General features: G+C 49.2%; 1 protein-coding gene across 3 annotated transcripts in view; it reads left to right on the top strand.

Moving 5' to 3' along the window:
- EXOC6B (exocyst complex component 6B) overlaps nucleotides 1-15,851 on the top strand; it is a 168,123-nt gene that overhangs the window by 106,203 nt on the left and 46,069 nt on the right. For all 3 annotated transcript variants that reach the window (XM_039333912.1, XM_039333910.1, XM_039333911.1), the window contains 2 exons: nucleotides 6,440-6,581; nucleotides 12,667-12,740. In XM_039333912.1, the coding sequence (XP_039189846.1) occupies nucleotides 6,440-6,581; nucleotides 12,667-12,740 (216 nt within the window). The remainder of the gene's footprint in view (nucleotides 1-6,439; nucleotides 6,582-12,666; nucleotides 12,741-15,851) is intronic.

The raw sequence follows: 15,851 nt of genomic DNA, 5'->3' as shown, positions 1-15,851 counted from the left end.
TCGCCACAACTCTGTTTCTACGTTGAAAGAAAGAAAGAAAGAAAGAAAGAAAGAAAGAAAGAAAGAAAGAAAGAAAGAAAAAGAACTCTCCTTGTTCATTTCTGGAAACGATCACGGTGCAATACATCACCCACATTAGGTTGTAGGAAGACTTTTGGTCTGCCCTGAATTTTCTGCTCCTCGGAGACATCTGACCTGCGACAACACCAACAATTAAGTGATAAATTATCAGAGTCCTTGCCACTGGTTGCCCTAGTAGGAGAGGCTGTGCCCTTTTGTGTCCCAAGTTTATTCTTTCCATGCCAGTTGATTCATCTGCAAAATTCACATTTCCCATCATTTGTCATTCTTGTCATAAAAGCGCCATACACCTCCTTTCTGAGACATTCTTAGAAAAAGTCAGGGTTGCCAATGAATTTGAGGTCAAGGCAGAGCAGACGCCAGCCAACTCCTTCTTAGTAGCAGAATGGAGATTCAGAGTTTGGACAGATGTTCAGGTGACTGGAAGCTGCCCTCAAGTTTTTAAGAGTGGACTGGACAGTCATCTGCCTGAAATGGTAGAGCAGGGATCTTCAAACTTCGATGACTTGTGGACTTCAATTCCCAGAATTCCTCAGCCAGGCACGCGTGCCTGGCTGAGGAATTCTGGGAATTGAAGTCCACAAGTCATCAAGAGGGCCAAGTTTGAAGACCCCTAGATTAGAGACATCGCTGGCTGAGGAATTCTGGGAATTGAAGTCCACAAGTCATCAAAGGGCCAAGTTTGAAGACTCCTAGACTAGAGACATCGCTGGCTGAGGAATTCTGGGAGTTGAAGTCCACAAGTCATCAAAGGGCCAAGTTTGAAGACCCCTAGATTAGAGACATCGCTGGCTGAGGAATTCTGGGAGTTGAAGTCCACAAGTCATCAAAAGGGCCAAGTTTGAAGACCCCTAGACTAGAGACATCGCTGGCTGAGAAATTCTGGGAATTGAAGTCCACAAGTCATCAAGAGGGCCAAGTTTGAAGACCCCTAGAGAGACATCGCTGGCTGAGGAATTCTGGGAATTGAAGTCCACAAGTCATCAAAGGGCCATCGCTGGCTGAGGAATTCTGGGAATTGAAGTCCACAAGTCATCAAAGGGCCAAGTTTGAAGACTCCTAGACTAGAGACATCGCTGGCTGAGGAATTCTGGGAGTTGAAGTCCACAAGTCATCAAAGGGCCAAGTTTGAAGACCCCTAGATTAGAGACATCGCTGGCTGAGGAATTCTGGGAGTTGAAGTCCACAAGTCATCAAAGGGCCAAGTTTGAAGACCCCTAGATTAGAGACATCGCTGGCTGAGGAATTCTGGGAGTTGAAGTCCACAAATCATCAAAGGACCAAGTTTGAAGACTCCTAGACTAGAGACATCGCTGGCTGAGGAATTCTGGGAGTTGAAGTCCACAAATCATCAAAGGACCAAGTTTGAAGACTCCTAGACTAGAGACATCGCTGGCTGAGGAATTCTGGGAATTGAAGTCCACAAGTCATCAAAGGGCCATGTTTGAAGACTCCTAGACTAGAGACATCGCTGGCTGAGGAATTCTGGGAGTTGAAGTCCACAAATCATCAAAGGGCCAAGTTTGAAGACCCCTGTGGTAGAGGGTCTCCTGTTTGACTAGAGGACCCCCAAGCTCCCTTCCTACTCTGTGGTTCTGTTCGGTTAAGTACGGTGCCAAATGAGGTCCCCGGATGAGTGTTGAAGAGCGAGTCAACAGCTGTTGGGCTCTTCGTGGAGAAATGGGGCAATGGTCTTCATTTCTAGAAGCAAAATGTCTCTAGACCAGTGTTTCTCAACCTTGACAATTTTAAGGCATGTGGACTTCAACTCTCAGAATTCCACAGCCAGCATTGCTGGCTGTGGAATTCTGGGAGTTGAAGTCCACATGCCTTAAAATTGTCAAGGTTGAGAAACACTGCTCTAGACTAAACGAGAGTACTGGAGTGGCTGCCATCACCCCCCTTAGTGGATCTCCTGAAACATATGATATACATCACAAATGTTGTAGTCGGTGAACAGAATGAGGGACCAGCATTTGGTGGACCTCTCTGGTGGTGATGGCACCCTGAAGAATTTCTCCTCCAGCGCGGATTGCAAGTCTTGTCCAAACGTGTCCTGAATTTCAGGAGTTCTCTCTCTTTTATTTTTGGGGGGTGCCAGATCAGCCTTGTGCAGCCCTTTCCTGGATTATTCAGTCCTTCTGTTGATTCCTCTCACTAGAGTAGAATAAAGAATTGTGGTTTTCTTTTCTCCTTTTGAAATTGCTCCCTTTATTATCCTGCCCGGCTTTTGGGGATGAGAAGGCATTATGTCTATTTAGAATAAAGCACTAATTTTACCTGGCAAAGAGGAGAAACTTTCCTTCATCCAAAACATTGTAAGCTGGAAGGATAATGAAAAGGGGGGTTGTTTTTGGCCCCAGGGCTTCATTAGCATTAAAAATAGACTTCAAAGGCTTGGATTCCAGAACAGCAGTGGTGTGCCTTGTTCCACAGTTGGAAGCCTCAACTACATTTTGTGACCCTTTTCCCAAGAAAACGGGGCCTGCTGTGGTCCAGAACTTCACGTGGGGGATGTGAAGATGGCCTTGTCTAGAGGAGCACCAGGCTGTGTGTGGTGTGTGTGTGTATGTGGTTTGGCAGGCCAGACCTCTGGTCACAGCCCCCTTTTGCTCTGCATGTATTTTCCAATCAAGATACTCCTGTTTGTTGAAGGGTCTTCCCAAACACACCGCAGACTGCAGCTTCAGCCTTTTGCTTAAGTCGCTGTTGCCCCCCTCATGCCGCCTTTGGCCTTCTCCGCCGGACGGCCAGCAAGGCACCTTCTCAGAAGAAAGCCTAAATTCTCCTTTCTGGGGGCCTCTTGCTGGGTCCATCAGAGAGAGAAGCGGACCCTTGGGAATCGCTGAACTGGGACCTTGAGTGTTGACCATCCTGGGAAACTGGGAGTGAAGTAAGAAAGGGAGCTGAGGGGTTTTGTGCTGCTGCAGGGAAGACTGAATAACAGAACCACAGAAGAGTAGGAAAAGACCCTGGAGGTTTCCTAGTCCAACAGCAGGAGATCCTAAAGCATTTCAGACAAATGGCTGTCCACTCTCTTCTTAAAAACCGTCAGCACTGGAGCAACTACAACTTCGGGAGGCGAGATGTTACGCTGGTTCATTGTTTTCCCCGTCAGCCAATTTCTCCTTAGTTGCGCTCTTTCGACCGTTTCAGCATCTTTTTGATTCACGATTCCGCCTTTGGGAGCCGCTCCTGTCTTGGAAGCTTCCAGCTGACCTCATTCCTAGGATAGTAGATCAGCTGGCCTTTGTGTCGTTTGGGCTGCAGAAACCGGAAGCCTCGTATTCTCAAGATTTCGACCCGTAGACCTGAAGAGGTGGACTGAGGGCCCCCAGCGTTTTGGTGATGACGATGGCTTTGGGCTTTTTAACCGCATGAATACCAACATGGCTGCTCCCTTGAAAGGCAGGTTTTCTAAGTGAAAGTGAGCTCCCAATGGAAGCTCTGGACTCTCCATCTTTCACAGGACACTCCCAAGGTCATTCTCCGGGGTCTGGCCATCTTCCTTCTCCTTCGTAGCTCTAGCCTCCAGTTCTGGCTTCAGTAGACTTGACCGTTCCTTGTTCTCGTTCTCGTTCCAATTCTAATTCTAATAATAATAATAATAATAATAGTAGTAGTAGTAGTAGTAATAGCAATAGTAATAATAATAATAATTGTAAAGTTGGAAAGGACCTTGGAGGTCATCTAGTCCAACCCCCTGCTCAGGTAGCAAACCCCATACCATTTCGGACAAATGGCTGTCCAGTCTCTTCTTAAAGACTTCCAGCATTGGAGCATTCACAACCTCTGGAGGCAGATGGTTCCACTGGTTAATTGTTCTGTCAGGAAATTCCTCCTTAGTTCTAGGTTGCTTCTCTCCTTGGTGAGTTTCCACCCGTTGCTTCTTGTCCTGCCTTCAGGGGCTTTGGAGAATAGCTTGACTGCCTCTTTTTTGGGGCAGCCCCTGAGATACTGGAACTGTTATCATGTCCCCCCTCGTCCTTCTCTTCATTAAACTGGACATCCCCAATTCCAGCAACCGTTCCTTATATGTTTTAGCCTCCAGTCCCCTAATCATCTTTGTTGCTCTTCTCTGCACTCTTTCTATTTCTATTCTCATTATTCTCTCTCTCTCCACTCTGCTGTTTTTAACCACAGGAAAAATAGGAATTCCCGTCTTTTTTTTTGTAGAAATGTAATCAGCCTCACCCAGTTTTTTTTATCTCTCTTGCACTTGCTTTCTGTGTTCTCTCTTTGGATTCTCAGCCTGGATAGTTTTCCTTGGCAGCTGCCTCTCCCTCCCCATAATTTCCCCCAAGGCTTCACAATTAATCCCGAAAGATTTATCTGTAGCAAGCAACAGGGAGAGTTCAGCTGATCAGGCAAGACTGTCTGGCTTCCGCTCAGGTTCCTCGCCTCCAAAAATACCTGCGACTGGACTCTGAAGGCAGAATGAAAGTACCTGTGGAGATTCTCCATCATCCAGGGTCCTGGTTGCCCTAAACACGCTTTTCCAAAAGGCAACTGGACTTCCTTGTTTTTTTTCCTTGAAGAAGTTTCGCTTCTCATCCAAGAAGCTTCTTCAGTTCTGCCTGAATGGTGGGGAATGGAAGGATTTACATCCCTTGCAGTCCTCTGGTCGTTAATACTCTCTCTGAAAGTCGTTGAGACCACCTGAAGGTTAACCTGGGTTCCACACCCATTTGACACCCATTTGCACCACTTAGGTGACCCCGAGGGCACAGATAAACCCCCAAGGGGCTTCAACAACTCTCAGAGGAAGAGGGCTAAGGGCCGGAGAACTGCAAGGAGTGTAAATCCTTCCACCCTCCACCATTCAGGAAGAACTGAAGAAGCTTCTGGGATGAGAAGTGAAACGTCTTCAAAGAAAAAGCACCTTTTGGAGTGAAGATGGTTCTGAATCTTGGAAGATTTGATTCCATTTAGATCAGAGGTGTCCAATCTTGACAACTTGAAGACTTGTGGACTTCAACTCAGTGTGTGTGTGAGAGAGAGATTCCCACCTGGCTTGCATCAGACTTTACACTATGAAAATGGAAGTAAAAGCCAGTCCTCGGCTTACGACCACAATCGAGCCCAGTTGTTAAATGAATTTGACCCCATTTTACAGCCTTTCTTGCAACAGTTGTTAAATGAATCACTGCAGTTGTTAAGTTGGTAACGCATTAAATGAACTTTGCTTGTCAGAAGGTCACAGAAGGGGGTGACGTGACCCCCCTGGGACGCTGCGACCATCGTAAATGTGAGAGCTGCCAAGCGTCTGACTTTTGATCATTTGGCCATGGGGAGGCCGCAATGGTCATAAGTGTGAAAAACGATCCTAAGTCACTTCGGTGCCCTTGTAGTTTCACACAGCCGGCACCCACTGCAGCCTGACCTTGACCTGCATGGTGGGGCTCTTCCCGACAACCGGTCTTTCTGTCTTCCGGGGCTTTTGAATTATTTTGGCTATTTTCAGATCCCTTTGGACACAAGGAGTGCAGGCAGCTTTCACGGGGGCACCGTTGCTCTTGTGTATCGTCCTGACTCTTAGCAGAGGAGCCTGTAAATGTAGAGACTGGAGCACATAAAATGTAGAGCAGTGGTTCTCAACCTTTTTAATGCCACGACCCCCAACCGGTTGTAAGTCGAGGACTACTCAACCGGTCGTAAGTCGAGGACTACTCAACTGGTGCAGCACCGTTTGCAGAATGGGACTTTTGGTGGGCTCATCAGGGCAGAGACAGCCTGGACAATTCCTGTTGGCTTTTGAAAGCCAATAGAATTAGACTCTATTCAAGAGAGTCTATCCTATTGGCTTTCAAAAGCCAATAGAAGGGAGTAGCACAGCTAAGGAAAAGGGGAAAAAAATGGCGGACAGCCTTGTTTGGCGACCCCCGTGAAATGGTCGTTCGACCCCAAATGGGGTCCCGACCCACAGGTTGAGAATCACTGATGTAGAGGCAGCAAGGTAAAGGCAGAAATATCCAAATGCGATTGGAGACACTGACTTGTGTGCCCCAATTTTTAAGTCCCCCAATTCTCTGAGTGCTGTTAACGGAGACGGCTTGAGACGGGAGCTGCGTTTAAAGAGAGCTTCTATAGCCTTTCAAGGAACAGGTTGACAGGAACGTCTTTATCCTTCTCACGGCAATTTTAAGTCTTGAGGCTGGTTTTGTGTTATTTCCCGTCTGTTCTGAGGGGCCCGTTGTGGTGGGTTGTTTCAGTTGGGGAACACGCACGAGGTGCAGACGGGGGACGAATGGTGTGTGGGGAAGTGGCCTGAGAAAAAGGGGCTGCCGGGCGCAGGTGCGCTGCCGGCTCTTCCTCCTGCTCTGAGACTCACCTGGAGGCCTCTCTCTTTGCTTTCCAGGGCAAGGTAGCGCAGACCGCCTGCATGTCCGCCTGCAAGCACCTGTCCACCTCGCTGATGCAGCAGCTCCTGGAAGCCGAAGTCCGACAGCTGTCCCTGGGTGCCTTGCAGCAGTTCAGCCTGGACGTGGCAGAGTGCGAACGTAAGGCTGCCGCTCGCTCGGGGTCTGGAGCTGGAGGTGGTGGGTCCTCAACACATAATAACAGGATAGGAAGGGATCTTGGAGATCTTCTAGTCCAACCTCTGCTCAAGCAGGAGACCCTATACCGTTTGAGACAAATGACTGTCCAGTCTCTTCTTAAAAGCCTTCAGTAACGGAGCACCTACAACTTCTGGAGGCTGGAGGTTCCACTGGTGAATTGTTCTCACTGTCAGGAAGTTTCTCTTTATTTCTAGGTTGGTTTTCTCCTTGACTAGTTTCCATCTGTTGTTCTTGTCCTGCCTTCAGGGGCTTTGAAGAATAGCTTGACTCCCTCTTCTTTGGGGCAGCCCCTCTGAAATTGGAAGACTGCTATCCTGTCACTTGTGGTCCTTCTTTTACTTAAACCAGACATACCCAATTCCAGCCGCCGTTCTTCATATGTTTTAGCCTCCAGTCCGCTGATCCGCTTCATTGCTCTTCTCTGCACTCTTTCTAGAGTCTCAGCATCTTTTTTTACATAATATAGTTATACCCGCTTGCCTTGGGGAGGAGCCCAATAACCGGATGAGGCCAATATTAGCTGGTAGCAGAGAAATGGAGAAGGACAATTCCCAGAGGGCTTCTAACACACTCCAAAATGTAAAACAGGGGAACTTCCAAGTCCAGGGCTGAATTTTGGTGAAAGCCTTGGGATACGGCAAAGTGGCTGCGCTTATTTCTTTATTTCTTCCCGACCGTTCAGCTCCTCCGTCAATCTCTCCTTCAGAAGGGGAGCTATGATTCCTCCTGGGCTATAACTAGCCTGAAGATGGGCAACAGAGTCTTCTAGAAGGAAGCTGGTTGGGGAGTCAGAAGTCATGCTCTCCTAAGACAACTGCCAGGTGCAAAGGTTGAACTGAGAGAGTAGGAACAGGCTGGCATCAGGGAGAGCTTTCTGGATTGGCCCTCCTGCCTTTTCAGCTCAGTGCAGTAATTTCCTAGAAGGTCGCCACTGTGATTCCTAGGGCCCCCCCCCCCCAAAAGGTTATAATTTCCACCTCCCAACTCTTCACCAGAGTGGCCTGGGAGGACATTATGTCAAAAGACCCCCACATTTGTGTCTATGGAGGTTCTCAGTCATCCAGTTCCAGAGCTGCTTTTATTCCAAAAGGCAACTGGGCTCGACTTTTCTTTTTTCTTTTTCCTTGAAGAAGAGGTTTCGCTTCTCATCCAAGAAGCTTCTTCAGTTCTGACGAACCGAACCAAACCGAACCAAAGAACTGAAGAAGCTTCTTGGATGAGAAGCGAAACCTCTTCAAGGAAAAAAACAAAGAAAAGTTCAGTGGCCTTTTGAAAAAGCACCTTTGGGACCCCCAAATTAGCTCGTTGAGTGAGCCTGGGTTGGAGACGGAGGAGGAAAACGTCGGAGAAACACCCTGACCTTCTCATGCCTCTTTCCCCGTAGCTGGCTGAGGGATTCTGGGAATTGAAGTCCACCAATCGTAAAGTTGCCTTCTTTTACCTCACAGTGCACTGGAATTCACAGCAGTTTTTTTACGTACAGATAGTTCTCGACTTACGACCACAATTGAGCCCCAAATTTGTGTTGCTAAGTGAGAAATTTGCAAAGTGGGTTTTGCCCCATTTTACGAGCTCTCTTGCCACATTGGTTAAGCGAAATCACTGCCGTTGTTAAGTTAGCAACACGGTCGTTAATTGAATCTGCCTTCCTCGTTGACAAGCTGCTGCCCTCTCTTCCCTGTAGACAGTGAAGGCAGGAGGCATCAGCATCGAGGGGAAAGGGAAGCCTTGGACCCCCTGAAAAGGCTGGGGGGGGGGGTTGCAGAGGTAGCCACTGTCTGCAAACTGCTCTAGGAAGATCTCAGAAATTCCTCATGTGGACCATCAGTCAAACCTAGACTGGAGTGTTTCAGAGATGGAGAATCTGTGAGGCAACTTCCTCCTCCAGGTTCAGCTCCAAGGGGGATCCCTGATTCTGCCCCAAACTGGGAAGAATGTTCTGGATTAGTCCATAGACCAGGGGTAGGCAACCTTGGCTCTTTTATGGCTCGTGGACTTCAACTCCCAGAATTCCTCAGCCAGTATGGGGGAACTATGGCCCCTTCATGACGTGTGGACTTCAATTCCCAGAATTCCTCAGTCAGCATGGCTCAGCTTGGAAACCTCTCCCTTTCCCCTCAGCATGGCTGGCTCAGGAATTCTGGGAGTTGAAGTCCACAAGCCATAAAAGAGCCAAGGTTGCCTACCTCTGGCCTAGGCCTAGGCCGCTTTATGACTCGCGGGCTTCAACTCCCAGAATTCCTGAGCCAGCCTGGCTCAGCTTGGAAACCTCTCCCTTTCCCCTCAGCATGGCTGGCTCAGGAATTCTGGGAGTTGAAGTCCACCAGGCATAAAAGAGCCAAGGTGGCCTACCTCTGGCCTAGACCATGTCAAGGCAGAGGAAACGCAACAGACTCTTCTTTCACACCCATGAAAGATTATCTGTGCTACTCAACTCTTCTCTTCCTCCTTCCTCTTTTACCACTTCAGGGGTCGAGGGAACAAAATCAGAAGTACAAAGTCATAAAAAAGGGGGTCTAAATGATCTTAAGGCCTCAAATCTCAGAATCTCCACAAAAGTGAATTGAAATGGAATTCGGTGCTTGATCTCTTGAACAGAAGCCTTGTTGACCGTGGAGCCTTTTCATAATTGCTCATTGACTTTCCAGTATTTCACTTTTTTTTAATGAGGTGTCTACATCAAGCTCTTTCATAACGGCTTCGGGGATACACCAAGGCCAATGGCACTAGTTTTAACCCCTCCCTGGGTAGGATCCAGGCGCCCAGGTTCCCACGGTGAGGAGATGAGGGCGGCAGAGGCAGGCACTGGGTCTTACCGGGCCTTTGGGGCTGCTGCCTCCGAGGCTGGGCTGGTGCCCACCTGAAGGCCCTTTGGACCCTCGTAAAAACGGGGTCGTGCCCGAAGCCATTTGGGGGGGGGTGCTGAGTGGTTCCATCTGTTCCTCGTCTGATGAATGTTTGGTATTTTCAGAGTTTTAATTTTGTTTATTATTGTTTTCGCTGATGTAAACTGCCAGGAGTCCATGGAGATTACATCAGTATATAAATAAATTAATTGCATAAATCTGGATGGACCTGCTTAAGATAAATTGTATGGTTTTTCTAGGAGGAGGAGGAGGAGATGGGATCGTATTTTTATTTATTCTGTTCCATTTGGTGCCATGTGAGGCTGGGAGGCTTACAAGACACTAAACAGAAAAGAAACAATATAATAAGAACAGGCATAGGACAGAGGAAGAGGAGGAGGAGGGGGGGACAAGAGAGAAGAAGAGAGGAAGGGGAGGAAGAAGGAGGAGGAAAAGGAAGATAGGCAATCCTGGAACTGGGAAGGGGAGCTGGTTTTTGATCACCCTTCCTAATTGTGGCCTGGAAGGTCACCAGACTTGGTGGACTTTGTGCCTTAGCAGGAACTATTCCAGTTACGGGGCTAAGTACCATGAAGCAGCCTTCTTGCTCTGAGTCATTCTCCACGTTCAAGGTTTGGACAACACATCTGTGGAGATTCTCGGCCATCCAGGGTCCCGCTTGTGCCAAAGGTGCTTTTTCCAAAAGGCAACCGGCCTTTCCTGGTTTTTTTCCTTGAAAACGTTTCATTTCTCATCCAAGAAGCTTCTTCACTGAAGAAGAACTGAAGAAGTTCCTTGGACGAGAAGCGAAATTTTTTTAAGAAAAAAAAAATCCAAGAAAGAAGTCCAGTTGCCTTTTGAAAAAGCACCTCGGGGACGTTTGGGCAACGTCTTCATTATTTGGTCATTAGACCGTTAAGGACGATCTGGGGATGGATGGATGGATGGTAACGTCGTTTTGCCTGCCACGGTCAAGGAACTTCCCTCCGGTTACAGTCCTGAGAGTGCAGCTGCGCTCCAAAACAAGAGCCCCCCAATTAAGCTGCAGGGAAAGTCATAAAGCCACCCGCCAAAGAGCCGTCCAGGGGAAGTTCAGCCAAGAGGTGATTTAGGATCGGCGCTCAGCACATCTGGCTGTGGAGGGAAGGACGGCTCGTGACGGGCCTCCTAAAGAGTTTTAAGGATTCTTAAGATTTTAAAAGAGAAATCCAGCTTAGACTTAAGGAGGGATTTCCCGACAGTGAGAATGATCGACCAGCAGAACGATTTGCCTTCAGAAGTTGTGGGTGCTCCATCCCTGGAGGTTTTTGAAGAAGAGACTGGACAGTCCTTTGTCTGAATGAGATCTTTGAGCAGGAGCTGGAGCAGAAGACGTCCAGAGGCTCTTTCAACTCTGTGATGCTGTAGTTTGGCTGATACTCCTGGCGACCATGTAGATTTCCTCCAAAACAGACATTTCCCGCGTGGCCACGGCCGTTGGGGGTCAAGTGCTGGGTCTGTCCTGGGGTTGCTTCCCAGGGCTGAGAGCAGGTGTCTGGGCCAAGGTAACCCAGCTGCCTTTGTCCCTGAGATGGGACTGGAACTCGGCGCCTCCAGCGTCTCTTGAAGCTCCTTTAGGAGGAAGAGAGTTACCCAGCCAAATAATGAATATTAGTCCTCTGTTAAAGGTTGACTGGAGTTTAAATGTCAATAATGGAAAATTCATAGCTGGTTCTCAGGGAGTGGCTAAACAATTCAAGGTGGGCTTCTCAAACGTCTCTTCTGTCACGAAGGGACCATCATGGTCAGACCCTGAGGGGACTGCAAGAAGCTGAATTCTTCTTCTTCTGCTCTGGCATGTCCTGTGGGCCCTTCTTAACGAAGTTGCCTTGCCCGCTTGGCCTCCAGGATGCCCACCTGGGTCTTTTAAGGCGAGGGAACTCCTGACCCAACTTTGTGTATTTCAGTGTTTCCCAAACTTGACAATTTTAAGGCATGTGGACTTCAACTCCCAGAATTCCACAGCCAGCAATGCTGGCTGTGGAATTCTGGGAGTTGAAGTCCATATGCCTTAAAATTATCAAGTTTGGGAAACACTGGTATATTTCTTCAGCCTCTTGACTTGATGATGCTGGAGAATCATGTGGCCAGCAACTCATTTGGACAGTAAAACCAGAGCTTTCCTGATGGCCTGTTGGCCAACTGGGGGGTGGGGGGGTGGGGGGGAGCAGTTCCGGGAGAAAGCACTTCTGGCTTATCCCACTGGCTGAAACAAGATGGAGGAAGACGGTGGTGCTTCCCTTCAGCATCCAGTTCAGGAAGACCTTGGGTCCCACCTTCGTCTCCTCTGTGTTGTTTGGTTCCAACCAGCTTTCCCCAACGTCTTCCATGGATTCCAGTTGGACCACAACTTGCGTAGCCCCTACTCAGCACAGGATGGGGAAGGGGGCTGCTTTGCACCGCTATCCCCCGGTCAACTGCTTTAGACAGCCGCCTCCGAGAGGCGAGCCTCCCTCTCCCTGGGGACCACCTTCCCTCCATGCTCCTTCTTCTCAGCTGTCGCTAAACTGGCCCCCTTCAGAATAATTGATATTCTCCACAAGGAGGGAAGTTCTTCACATTTTCCATTCTTTGTCCAAGGATATCATATCTGCTGGAGAGGCTCCTTTGCGGCACCATAATTAATGGAGCAGCTTGGTTTATTTATTTTTGACAAATGGGCCTGGATCACGGTGACAGGCATGAAATTAGAAAATTCCTTGAGTGCCCCCAAATATAAATAGCTTTCGGAACTGAAAAGGATTTCACACACAGCTGAAGATTTGATTGTGTCGGGAGGAGAAGTTTTTCCATCGGAGACCCCCTCCCCATTTCCCTCCCATCTCCCAAATGCTTTTCTTCTTTGCCAATTGTTTGTCCGCTCACAAAACAAATACTCCGAAAGCCCAGCGAGGCTCATGGGAATAAATTTCAGGTCAAATTAGTACAGTTTCCTCGCTGTCAGGACGGGGGAATTAATGGCGTTTTGATGACACAAATTTTGAAGGGTGAACAAAAAGCAGGCGGGGAGGGGGACCTGACTCCTTAGAAGTGGGGCGCTCCTCCCCCCCGGCCCCCGTTGTCTCCGCTGTCATCCGTCTGCCAATCTCCCTGTCCATGGTGAGTTAAAAGTGCTTTTCATCCCCTCTTCTTTCCCACAGAGTTTGCCAGATCCGGGCCGGTGCCTGGGTTCCAAGGGGACACGCTGCTGCTGGCCTTCATCGACTTGAGACAAGTAGGCCTTTGTGTTGCTCCATTTTGTGCTTCTTTTAAGATGTGTGACTAAAGACCATCAGGTCTTCAGGGAGGAAGGGAGGGGGAGGAGGTGGGGCAGGGCTGGGGCGCCAGGCCAGGGACCCCTCTTCCTATCGGCCATCCTCCCCTCAGTAGCCCTCACGTTGGTGGCCACCGTTTCTGGGTTGGCTTTCTTGTGCCAAGGACAGAAGGAAGCCAGCAGAAGTGGGTGGCCTGCTGAGCGCCAGGACCGGTGATCCCGGGCGGGATGCGTTGAGTGGTGGTGGGCTCTGCCACGATGCCGGAAGAAGCCCGTTGGCCTCCTCCCTTCGGCTTCTGTCTGCCCAGGTTGCTTGGGGAAACACTTTGCCTCCTGTTGCGTGGGTGAGAAAGGGGTGGGTCTGGCGGGACTGGCGTTCCTCGCACACGCACCCTCCAGAAAGGGCCTCTTCGTGAAGGAACGCTCCACCCACGGTTCAGGAGGGACACCTTGGCTGTCGGGGTGGGGAATAGGCAGCCTCCGGGGTTGGCAAACTCCCATGGGAGCAGCGGAGGCCTTTGTGGGGAAGGCAGGCTGTGCCAGTCTGCGTGTGGGGCGTCCCAGGCAGAGGGGCCTGGCTTATGTCACCCCTTGGCAGCGCAGATGGATCGGGCAGGAGAGAAAGCCTGAATGAAGCCGAGATGCAATGACTGATGCCCTTTCTCATTTAAACCATCTTTGTTAATGAAAGACACCCGGCTTTGTCCCAGCTGCCACGATGATGCAGTGCCACCGGTTTCTAAGGCCGACATGGGCGTGCATGCTGAATGTGCCCCATCGGCTGTGGGGAAGGGGGGGCCCAAGCCTTCCTCAACCTGCCCGGAGTGGGTCGGCTCCCTTCTCTTTCCATTCCTCCGTCCCGCGCCTTCCCCTTCACGGCCAAGGAGTTTAAAGGAGGGGGCCCTTCAAAACCAGAGGGGCACCATCCCCGTGCAGGAGGGAGGGGTGGCGCTTCCTGGAAAAGCCAGATGAAGAGCCCTGATCTTTTCATGCAATGAAGAAGCCCTACTCTGAATTTGGACGGACGCTCCAAATGACGACTGAGTCCCAAAAATGAGACCCTACCTCAATGTCTGAAAGTGTCCCCAAGAGATGCTTGACCTGCTCCAAGGGGTTCTCTGTTGTGGTCAGACCTGGCATTCTTGGTTGGACCCTTCAAGTCAAATGATCATGGCCATCGTCATCGTCATCTCCATTTTACACGTACTTGGTCCCCACCAGCTCTTTTCATCAGATTTTTGTCCTAGTCTGGTGTCTGGGTTCCAGAACCTTCTTCGGTCTTTGTTGTTGTGTTAGTTGTGAAGTCATGTCCGATCCATCGTGACCCCATGGACCACATTCCTCCAGGCCTTCCTGTCCTCTACCATCTCCTGGAGTCCATTGAAGCTCATGCCTGCTGCTTAAGGGACTCCATCCAGCCACCTCCTTCTCTGTCATCCCCTTCTTCTCTTGCCCTCCATCTTTCCCAGCATCAGGCTCTTCTCCAGTGAGTCCTTCTTTCTCATTAGGTGGCCAAAGGACTTGAGATTCAACTTCAGGATCTGGCCTTCTAGAGAGCAGTTGGGGTTGATCTCCTCTAGGACTTACTGGTTGGATTGCCTGGCAGTCCAGGGGACTCGCAGGAGTCTTCTCCAGCACCAGAGTTCCAAGGCCTCCATTCTTTGGCGCTCAGCCTTTCTTATGGTCCAATTTTCACAGCCATACATTGCAACTGGGAATGCTTCGGTCTTAACCTCCCTCAAACTTTGGTGTCCAGAATTAGGTTCAGCTTTTTTTCATGCAGTTTAACAAACCCAACATGAACACAGAATCAATGGGCGCAGTTAGTTCCCATGACTTGGAAGCTGCTTCTTCTTCAGCTAATGCTGTCCACCATTCCAGTGTCTTTCCTGGACAGTCCTCTCCATTTAATCGGTCGTCTACGTTGTATTTGTCTCTGTGACGTTTCCCTCTATGTTTCTGGTCCACTTCTCTAACTTATTTGGAAGCTGTGGAGCAATCCCCTCAGCTGAAAATGGGTAGAATTTCAGAATACTTGCTCCATGTCTGCTAAAAAAGGTACTAGATTTCCTATTCGGCTACTTGATTGTTGACTGTTAAGTTGAATTAGTGAGGTAAAAGCATCATGAAATTCCTACTTGAGAAGGAGTCAAAAGTGTAGTCTTGACTTGCTCTAATGAAAGGGTGCCCAACCTTGGCAACGTGAAGACTCCCACAATTCCTATAGGTGGCTGGGGAATTCTGGGAGTTGAAGTCCACAAGTCTTCATGTTGCTAAGGTTGAACCCACGTCTACTGGCTAAGGTACGGGGGCTCAAAAGCTGGAGATGGTGAATTCAACTCCGTCTTAGGCCCGAAAGCCAACTCTTTGTCAGCCCAACCCACCTCACAGAGTTGTTGCTGTTGGGAAATTAGGAGGAGGAAGTTGTGTTGGATATGTTTGCCACCCTGAGTGGTTTGTAAAAATATAAAAGGCAGGATACAAATACATAAATTAACTTGGGTCCCAATTAGTAGAATCCTTAAGTTTAGGGCACCCTGGTCAGCCAGGGTGGTGAACCTATGGCACGGGTACCAGAGGCGGTACTCAGAGCCCTCTCTGTGGGCACGCGCGCCGTCACTCCAGTCCTAGGTCTTCAGCTGGGTTTTATAAAACCTTTTTGCTTTAGGCCTCCGCTGCTGTGTGCAAAAAAAAAAAAAGGTTCAATCAGTCAATTTCAACTTCTCGCGGGGAAAAAAAAGATCTTGCAAAGTTGGAATTGATTGAACTTTTTAGTCCCACCCAGCCTGCCGTTACCACCGCAGCCACGCCCACCCAATGGGCCACACCCAGCCAATGGGCCATACCCATCCGGCACCCAACGATACATAAGTGGGTTTTGGGTTGCAGTTTGGGCACTCGGTCTCTAAAAGATTCGCCATCACTGGCCCAGGATTTTAAATCAAAACATCCCCGGTAGATGCTTAAATCTTGAAATTTAAGTTCTGCGCTCTTGAACAATGGACAACAAGTGAAATTACTTCCATGTGTCCTTCCAGGTAACTGAGGCAGGCTATTACTGTCCCCCGGGGT

The sequence above is a fragment of the Crotalus tigris genome, unplaced genomic scaffold, assembly GCF_016545835.1.
Source record: "Crotalus tigris isolate CLP2741 ecotype Arizona unplaced genomic scaffold, ASM1654583v1 scf7180000024513.1755786, whole genome shotgun sequence".
Lineage (NCBI taxonomy): Eukaryota > Metazoa > Chordata > Lepidosauria > Squamata > Viperidae > Crotalus > Crotalus tigris.
The sequence above is the reverse complement of the archived record's forward strand: the minus strand, read 5'-3'. Positions and strand labels throughout refer to the sequence as shown.